The following is a 10,000-nucleotide window of genomic DNA, read 5'->3' as shown; positions in this document are numbered from 1 at the left end:
CGTGCTTGACATCTGAACGAAAGGTAGCGTAATCTCGGAAATTCCCAGCGAAAACAGGTAGCTTCGGTTTTTCCAGTTTAAAGCCACACGCAGTGCTGTTATCGTTGTCGCCAGAGATTCCGGTCTCGGTTACACTACTATTGTTAGGATTTGTTTGAGGCGCTTGCGAAATATCAACAGAACCTGTGCTTTCACTATTATGGTGACCAGTTTGTTCAACAGAGTTATTTGCAGTGTTTTCAATGTTTGCATTGTCAACAACTTCAATAATTTCAGCTGAATTAGTGAAACTGTCATCAACTGTACCTTTGTTCTCTGATGATTGCATGCTTGAAATTCCGCTAACACTGGCTTCTGGTTCTGTGCTACTTATGTGTTTCCCTGCGAGGCCGGTTTTCAGTGGTTCCTTTCCCTTAGTAACTAAGTCATCCAGATAAATCTTGAATTTCGGCGTCCATGAAAAGTTCCTGACATTCTTCCATCCAACGTTCCTGAACTTCGAACTCCTCATCGTCTTCAATTAATTTTGAATAGCTCTGGTGTTTCACCACGAGGTCATGGAATGCATTTTGGAGGCTATTTAATGCGTCCTTTACCTCTATACCATGTCGTTTCAGTTCAATCCGTTTGGACAACGCTTTCCTACATCTTGTGAGGGTTGCCTTCGCAGTCCTCCTGTCCAGCTTTGCGCTTTTAATTGCGTCTTCTGCCATGTGTTTGGTTCTCCCGCAGTGTTTAGATCCTTGCCAAACTGTAATTTTTCTCAACCAAGAAATTGAATGAAATGGTCCAATAAAACCAAACAGGCACTCCAACTAGATTACGCAAATCGTATAATTTATTCCAACAAGATTATTCGATCTAAAGAACAGAACGAAATACATTTGAGAAACCGAACAGGATTCATCGGTACATAAACACGCGAGTAAAACTATTAACTAGAATTACAGCATTGAATACTTACTTCTTTGACAATGTCTAGAAGGATTGTTTCACGGTGTACCGGTCAGCAACAGATAAAATAGATCAGAGTATAACAGAAAACGGGTCAGCGAGACAGATTAGCAAAACATGCACATATCTTCGAATCTGAAATGTCTGAACTGAAAAACTGACTTATTCACGTGGCTTAATTACATAAGTTAGTGTCAATCAAAAATCAATCAGGAAATCAAGTTAATAATTCATTGTATTGACGAAACAGTATTCAGAGGCATTTCATTGCTTCTGGAAAATTTTGTTTAAAAGATTAAACTACCAAAAAATTGTCGTTTAATCGTTGACTTAGGTTCCGTGAAAAACGATCAACATAAAGCCCATAGATAACATAGAAACGGTCGATAAATTAGGCATGAATTTAAATTGTAACAGTTCAAGCTTGTCCACAGGAAATTACTCAAATGACTTTGCATTAATACTTACATAACAGGTTTGATATTTTTGCTATTGTCAAACGATGCCAGGTCTAATGTCCTTAGCTTCGTCCGAATCATGAATCTGCAGAAGATATAATTACTTTGCTAGTGAAATTCTATCCGAGTTACTGATTTTGAGTTGGCAAAATAAAGCTTTTATCGTGCTATCCATCGTATCGTCCCACAACTGAGTTTTAAGCTCACGTATTTGATTCTATTTAAGCGGTTACAGCCTATCTTTGAAGTTGTGAAACGTCGCCCAGTTCTCAGTTAAAGGTAAAGAAGAATTATTTATTCGTTTATAACAAGTGAAAGGTAAAAACAACAGGACTCCGGCTCCCCACGTGGTATTCTCAAATTAATTGGGCAAACCACTCCTCCGAGAATTCAATGTTCTATTTTTTTCGTTTATGTGTCGGTTCTTTAACTTCCCAGAACAGATATTGTGAGGCATGGCCTACCGTTTACAGTTTTTAAAATGCCCATAACGTGAAAAATTTTATTTTCCTATTTGAAAGTCCATATCAAAATGAAAATTTGGGGAAAGAATTCAGTCGCGATTCATCATCATCATCATCATCATCATTTTATTTCAAAGTTTAAATTTAACTGTCTTTCGAATTGAAAAAAAAAAAAAAATACACAAGCCGCATATAGCAAAGTTAATCGAGGCGGGCTGTGTATCTTAAAATCAAATTTAGATTAATGGTAAATCAGGTAATAACTAAAATGAAAATAAAATAAAATAAATACGTATACATAGGTATACATAAGGATAAAAATTAGATTAATAGTAAATCAGGTAAAGAAATAAATAAATTGAATATAATAAAAATAAAGTTAAATAAATAGGTATACACATACATTCACAGATATTAGCTAGCATTTACATAGATAGAGCAAGAACCTACAAGAAGACATGAAACATAAGGAAGTAATGAATAATGATAGCTAGGGTGTGATTAATCAATGATGACTAGTAATTTTTAAGATTAACGTTGAGACATCAACATAATCATCCTCATCACCAAGCACCGGAAGTAAAAATTGGTGAATTTTGTTTTTAAAAGGTTTTTTCCTAAGTTTGCGCAAGTCAGGCTTCAGGCAGTTCCATAGCTTAGCTCCGAAAACGGAAAGCGAATTAAGTCGAATACTCAGTCTTGACTTATTAACATATAAGTTACCAACATCAGAAAAATCTAGTGTTATATGAACAGATATTCTGAGGCGCAGAATTGGTAGATGTGTTGTGCACGAGAGAACATACTGTTTCAAAACGAGACACGAATTTTGCACGATGATTAAAGGCTCCCTTCCAACCACAATACCTTGCGCGCCTCTGTTATTGTTTTGAAGCCGGCAGCGGGACTCACAAACGGCGTGACGTGAAGATCGGCGACGACTGCGTTAAAATGGAAGAAATGGACCATGAAACAAGCGTGAATGTCGATACTGAAGGGTCATCAACACACGTAAATATATACGGATCGCCTGTGGCACCACACGGCCGAAGAAACGAGGAATCGTTCGCATTAACATCTCACTTTGTCCCTTTGCCTTTGGCGAACGTGAATCGAGTGGTAAGCTCAGTACTACATTTTCCACGTGAACGTGTAACACCAGAAATCATTTTCTTGAAAATCAACAGCAAATATTTTTTCCTGTCACAGACCTGTTCCTGTAAGAACTCGTGTAGCCGTAAAAAGACGGCTAAAACTCCTGGCTGTCCATGTAAAAATGCCTCGATGAAATGCTCCAGCAGTTGCACGTGTGGAACTAAGAGAACGGCGTGCAAGAACAAGACAGTCGAGGTTGTAGTGAATAGAAACCCCAGTGCTTTTTCTCGTCATCGAGAGCAAGCGGCTACCGCAGAAAGGGAAATACAAGTAAGTTTAATTCTAAAATATATGACCAGGCAATCGTTGTGTTCGGTGTTTTGTCACATTTCCCAATAGATCAATCACACATATTCACATGTGAGCTCGCCAATTAAATCAAATTCGTTTCAAAACACCCCTACATTTTTTTTTTCAATGAAAGCGTGCTATGGTCTTTCAAGTTGACTTTATCATTCTTTTCATCGGGACTTTATAAAAACTCTGGCCACGGATGAAAAAGACCAAATTCTTCTCAGACTTCTCAGCCAAGGTAGAGGCAGTCTGGATTATGCAAAGAACATTCGAGCAGAAATAAGCGACTCTGATGAACCTGATCACGGTCCTGATCGAGATGATGTTCCTGAATGGTGCGATTGTTCAGTTTGTAGACCAATGCCTTTAGATATGGAGAATGTTTGTTGTAGAAAGAGAACTTGTGTCACTTCCTACGCTATGTATCAAAACATCTGCCTTGACCGGAAAGTACTGACCTTAGCTATCCGGGCAAGGTTCGACATACTGGCTGAGGAACCTGATTATTCTACCAATTCCTTTAGAAAGGCAGCCTACTGACAATACTGTTTATGGAAATATGGGAAACTGGGAAAGGGAAACCGACGAGTTTTGCCTTCATGTGTTGTTCTCACAATAAGGAGATTCTATCCTGCTCCAGATGGCATTTATATGGGATACAGACAATCTTAGTTGCTGAATAAGCAGTTTTTTATTTATTGTTCAGAATGAACTTTTGTAATTTTGCAAAGTTTTGTGCAAAGACCAACACACTTGTAAGCTAGAAGTAACTGTTATTCCTCTTGTTGACGTTCAAATGTCTGGTGACATTTTTTTTTAAACTGTTGGTTTGGATATATGTAACACGGTTTGAAAAACCAAAATGAATCTACACTGGCCTTGAAGAGAAATAGATGAATAGAACTGAAACCTTACTTGAGCTGGGTCCGTTGTCGATAGAGGTTTCAGCTGGCGATAATTCTTGACAGGAACTGCTCCTAGCACGAAGCTCCTCGATGTTTTGATGAAGCAAAATCTCAGCAAATTGGCTGTTACTTAGCCCCTTGATATTTAACCTTTCTTTCCTTTCATTCCATAGGCGAAAAGTTGACTCTCGAAGGATAATTCTCTTTGTTCCTTCAGTTGCCTGTGGTCGTCCGCGCTGAGGAACATGAAAGGCCATCGAAGACCTCCAGTTTAACCGACAAATTTGCCTCCAAACAGGAGAAAAATGAGGAAATAACTAGTCAAGTATAAGGACTGATAATTTTAGAACGCGTTTGAGGAAGTTTAAGACCTCAGTTAGGCAGATGTACAAGGGTGAACGAGGATTTCTTTTCACTTTCCGAAATGTCCGATAACAGATGGCAGAGAAAATGGCGGATTTCACATTTCGCGCGCGCAAGGTATTATGGTTGTGAGGGATCCTTTAAAATCCTATTTTTATTTGATATACTTCTTCAGCTGGTCAGGATGATTTCACAGGATCGCTGTGACGTTGGCGTAGGTTCTATGTTTTCTAGGTGATCAACGCAAAGGTATCGCTCTGCGTTAGTTTTCAGTATTTTTTTAAATTAAGAAAAAAATCTATCATGTCTATGTCTATCATCGAGGAAGCTGCTCTTAATCCGGAAGCGAATACAGCAGCAAAACTGAGGATTTTCAAATAGGTCATATGTCCAGAGAACACTTGAGCGAGCTGTGTGCCAAATTTTTAAAGTGGCAGACAGTTTGAGCGCTTTTAAAAAATTGTAGAAAATTGGCCTGTCTTTCGAATGGAAAGAGAGTTTCGCCAAAGTTCATTTTTTTAAATATGGACTTTCAAATAGGAAAATGAAAATTTTCACGTTGTGGGCATTTGAACGGCGAAGACTTAAGTTCTATCCACTCGCTGATGTAACTATAATGGTAGCACTTTCTTATCAGGGCGCCGAGCCCGGGAGTGACCTAAAGCCTGAGCAACTTCATGGGTGCTGATATATAAAACAGTATGTCATCTTGTATGACTTACATTGTTTGGTCGTGATTTTGGATAGTGAACACCCGCTCGCCAATTGTGTTGATGGGGTTGTCAAAAAGCAGTCTGTTGAGGAATGAAAAAATTATCAAGTAAGTCGGGTTTTTTTTTTCCACAGATTTAAAGTTACGCATGTGACAAGGAATCTGAGATTAAAGCAAAGGTATAATTTAACATTTCTTTATTTCACGCACGAGAGGCCGGGTATACGCGCTTCTGGCCTGATTTAACTGAGTGACATACATTATTCGAAGATACTTTGAATTCCTGAACGTCGCTAGAAATCGGGGACATTTTGAGCCCACATTACGTTATGCGGATATATAGTGTAAGAGTGATTTATCGCCAGAAAAGTTTCTTTTTAAGTGAGCATTTAACTGCTTTTGACTTGTAAGGTTTTCAGACATAGGAAAGATGACATGAATGCTTAATAAAAGTTCGTGTAAAGCTAGAAGCTCCCGCAAAAAATGGTCGTAACTGCTGATCGAAAAGCTTAGCCTTGGGCTCATAATCCGCCGATGACAAAAAATAAATGAGACCAAAATGCAACCTCGAATCCAGGCTCTCTCTCTCTCTCTCTCTTCAGGGAGAAGAAGAGGTAGAGAGCCTGGGTTCGAGGTTGACCAAAGTGAAGAAGAATATTGTTTAGTAGGAAACCTGCTGTGAAGCAAAGTCGCATGATTACAAAACAACAGAAAACTAGCTTTCAATCTATGGGTTGTGGAGCAAAATCGAGCCAAGGAAAGCAAAAATATCGCCAGCGTCCTATATTTCTTAGTTATTTTTGCACTCGCTTCCCTGACCAATTTGCCACAGGATTTATTGAACGTGGGCTCAAAATGTCTCCGATTTCTAGCGATGAGCCCCGTCTGGAATTTCTTGAAGTTTGTTTCCACTCAATAATCTAAAACAGAAAAAGCTGCTGATTGAAACAAGAAATTGCCTATACAAATTACGTTTCTAAAGAATTTTAGAGCGAAAAGGGATATTGCAATTAGTTTTCAGCAAGAAGTTTACCCAAGGCTGTTACCTCAGATAGCTAAAACAGTGAGGCATGGTCAAACCATGGTAGCTGCGATTTGAAATATGTTTCACTAGTCTTACTTACAAATATTCAAGATTCACAAGTTTGGCAAAAATTCCATTCGTCAAAAAAGTAATGTTGTTATTCTGTAGGAATCTGAGGAAAAACAGTAAGATTATGTCAACTGTTTTTCATGAGTAAAATAGTTAACCTCATCATGTTAAATATAATAGTTACTCTTTCCATCTCTTGGTGTAAATAACAGAGAGCGTATTGAGTTCATAGCAGTGCAGTTTTGAAATATTTCCGGCTTGAGCCGACAATGGATAAATTTATATAAAAATAAATAAACGGAATCAATTATTTTTAAAAATGCAACCACTTTTGAATTAAAGGAACATGTTTCGATGTTTCAAATATCACCAGCCATAGTTAGTGTAACAGTTAAATTTTTACAACATGATCAGTATATATAGCTATCAATTATAGTTTTCAGCAATTAGTTTTCAGCAAGAAGTTTACCCAAGGCTGTTACTTCAGAGAGCTAAACGGTGAGGCATGGTCAAACCATGGTAGCTGTGATTTGAAATATGTTTCACTGGTCTTACTTACAAATATTCAAGTTTCACAAGTTTGGCAAAAATTCCATTCGTCAAAAAAGTAATGTTGTTATTCTGTAGGAATCTGAGGAAAAACAGTAAGATTATGTCAACTGTTTTTCATGAGTAAAATAGTTAACCTCATCATGTTAAATATAATAGTTACTCTTTCCATCTCTTGGTGTAAATAACAGAGAGCGTATTGAGTTCATAGCAATGCAGTTTTGAAATATTTCCGGCTTGAGCCGACAATGGATAAATTTATATAAAAATAAATAAACGGAATCAATTATTTTTAAAAATGCAACCACTTTTGAATTAAAGGAACATGTTTCGATGTTTCAAATATCACCAGCCATAGTTAGTGTAACAGTTAACTTTTTACAACATGATCAGTATATATAGCTATCAATTATAGTTTTCAGCAATTAGTTTTCAGCAAGAAGTTTACCCAAGGCTGTTACTTCACAGAGCTAAACGGTGAGGCATGGTCAAACCATGGTAGCTGTGATTTGAAATATGTTTCACTGGTCTTACTTACAAATATTCAAGTTTCACAAGTTTGGCAAAAATTCCATTCGTCAAAAAAGTAATGTTGTTATTCTGTAGGAATCTGAGGAAAAACAGTAAGATTATGTCAACTGGTTTTCATGAGTAAAGTAGTTAACCTCATCATGTTAACCTCATCATGTGGCCACGTGATGTGGCCACGTGATGTGGCCAAGATGGACGGACGTGTGTTTGAGTGCTCTGCGTAATATCTTCCACCTTTCGTAAATTTCTGATGTTTAATTGTTTCCTTCGCTTTTATCTATTTGTTTCGGTCTCTTGTTTCGTGTGTCACATTATGCCTGAGTCTATTGTCAACCTAAGGAAAGAAAATAACGATATAAAATCTAAAATTTCTGCATTATCGGAGGAGATTTCAAGACTAAAAGATTTAATTCAACAACAAAACAGCAGTGCCGCCCCTTCTACTCAAGAAGTATCTCACAGTCTTGAGTTCCTTAGCAAGGAATATGATGACCTTATTCGCTTCAAAACCACTGCCAGCAAAGAGTTGCAACGACTCAGTTCACAACTCACTGAGGTCAAGATCAGGGTGGACGCCATTGCTAACGCCGTTGATGAATTCCAAGAATATAGCTTCCAATATAATGTTAAAATAGTCGGTGTACCTGAGGTGTGTTCGAACGAAGCGGCTTCAACAACAAGTAAGCTTTGTGTAAAATTGTTTAAAGAAATGGGAGAGAATATTTCAATCGAAGATGTTGACACTGCCCATCGTGTCCCGCAAAGAAACAACGCCGGAAATCCAAAGCCTATAGTCTGCAGATTCGTGAGACGGCTGGTAAAGGAATCTCTACTGTCTCATCGGAAAGAAATTAGCAATGTAACCCCAGTTGCGGTTGGTTTACCAGAAGGGTCTTCATTGTCTTCGGCTAGAATTTACGATCATCTTTCACCAAGAAGGCAAGCAGTCCTATTCCAGGCTAAAAGGGTTAAAGAAGAATTCCACTATCAATATTGCTGGTCAAAGGGTTCCGATATTTGTTTGCGAAAAGACTCCACATCGCGCATAATCAAGCTCAAGAGCATGGCGGACCTCGACGAACTTAAACGTAAACTGGCCACTGAAGGTTAGACTTTACTAAAATGTCTATTGTACACGATAAAAATGTCTTCTCGTAAAGCAAAAAAACAGTCCGCGATCGAAATTAAGGCCCTACTCGCGCAACTACCTTATTATAGCTGCAAACAACTGACTTCTGCTCACCCACAGTTTAATAGTTTAATTGGTATCCGGTCGTTTCGCCAACGAGTTGTTTCGCCAACGACCCGTTCGCCAACGTCTAAGGTCGTTTAGCCAACGTCCTAAGTCGCTTGGCCAACGTCTAAATAAAAGTTTACACTTGTGTGTGTTGTCATTTATTCCATTCCGACGGCAGTTCTCTACGAGTAAAAAAAAGTCTTCAGCGCGTGTGTGCAATGTTAACCAGTCTTTTCCTGTGTTGTCATTTATTTCATTCCCTCGCCTGGAATTATTTTCCCTGCGCGTGCGACGGCAGTTCTCTACGTGTAAAAAATTTCTTTAGCGCGTGTGTGCAATGTTAACCAGTCTTTTCCTGTGTTGTCATTTATTTCATTCCCTCGCCTGGAATTATTTTCCCTGCGCGTGCGACGGCAGTTCTCTACGTGTAAAAAATTTCTTTAGCGCGTGTGTGCAATATTAACCAGTCTTTCCCAGTCACAAGTCAAACAATTGACACTGATTAGCGTCGCATCTTAATTAGCGCATCTTAATTAGCGTCGAATATGGATGTTTCTGGTTAACCAATCAGATCTGTGAATTTTATCGCACTTACCTTTCTGATCCGATGCATAAGTATAAAAGGCCCAAAAAGATACAGGATCTTCATTCGAGCTTTAGAGCAACTGAATACAATTCCAGCTTTACATCATGAACATCTGCAACGTCTGTAACTTCGCCGTTCGCCCGCGCCAGGAAGGCCTTCAATGTGACGGCTGCTACCGTTGGCAACATCGTACCTGCGATACTGGAATATCCCGAGCCCAGTACCGCGCCGCTGTACGGTCTGGAGAGGGAATCGACTGGAGTTGCCAGGTGTGCATGGAGACACCATACTTCGAGAGTAGCGGAATGGAGGAAGACAGGGGGGGGGAAGCAACTTCCCATACATTCTCTTAAATGAAATCCAAACGATGTTCTCACAACTTGCAAAGCAATCATGGAGGCATCAGTCAGCGGATTCGTGTATTGCGCACGAGCAGAATTTGTCATCCCGAAATGTAAACAAAACAAGAAACATGGCGACCGATGTCGGTGCGAAATGTGGTGGCTTTTTTTAGGTTATACAACGATTTTTTTTTATTTCGAAGCCCTTCAATTTGGAAAATTTACTTCTTGGTGGACGTCGATTTTAACGCACAGTAGTTTCTCCGAGATCAAGGTAAAGCAACATTTTGTAAATGTGTATGACTTCGCGTTAAAAAAGCCTCTTGAGCTAGGACGTAACATGTCGATAATTTCGATA

At 38.8% G+C, this 10,000-nt stretch overlaps 1 protein-coding gene, 2 long non-coding RNA genes and 1 pseudogene across 3 annotated transcripts in view; 2 read left to right on the top strand and 2 right to left on the bottom strand.

Moving 5' to 3' along the window:
• The window catches only part of LOC138059848 (uncharacterized), a 5,632-nt pseudogene extending 4,491 nt beyond the window's left edge, over window positions 1-1,141 (bottom strand).
• Window positions 1-6,489, bottom strand: part of LOC138014366 (uncharacterized) — a 14,246-nt gene extending 7,757 nt beyond the window's left edge. Inside the window, exons 1-3 of the long non-coding RNA XR_011125306.1 lie at window positions 6,430-6,489; window positions 5,316-5,387; window positions 1,423-1,497 (exon numbers count right to left, since the gene is read on the bottom strand). This is a non-coding gene — a long non-coding RNA (uncharacterized lncRNA). The remainder of the gene's footprint in view (window positions 1-1,422; window positions 1,498-5,315; window positions 5,388-6,429) is intronic.
• A 1,302-nt stretch (window positions 6,490-7,791) lies between these two features.
• LOC138013636 (uncharacterized) lies at window positions 7,792-8,589 on the top strand. Its single transcript, XM_068860727.1, has one exon. It carries the CDS (start codon window positions 7,792-7,794, stop codon window positions 8,587-8,589), a length of 798 nt encoding a protein of 265 aa, XP_068716828.1.
• Window positions 8,590-9,623: 1,034 nt separating this feature from the next.
• The window catches only part of LOC138060476 (uncharacterized), a 2,191-nt gene continuing 1,814 nt past the window's right edge, over window positions 9,624-10,000 (top strand). Inside the window, exon 1 of the long non-coding RNA XR_011134363.1 lies at window positions 9,624-9,916. This is a non-coding gene — a long non-coding RNA (uncharacterized lncRNA). The remainder of the gene's footprint in view (window positions 9,917-10,000) is intronic.

This window comes from Montipora capricornis, chromosome 8 (genome assembly GCF_036669925.1).
Source record: "Montipora capricornis isolate CH-2021 chromosome 8, ASM3666992v2, whole genome shotgun sequence".
Classification (NCBI taxonomy): domain Eukaryota; kingdom Metazoa; phylum Cnidaria; class Anthozoa; order Scleractinia; family Acroporidae; genus Montipora; species Montipora capricornis.
The sequence above is the reverse complement of the archived record's forward strand: the minus strand, read 5'-3'. Positions and strand labels throughout refer to the sequence as shown.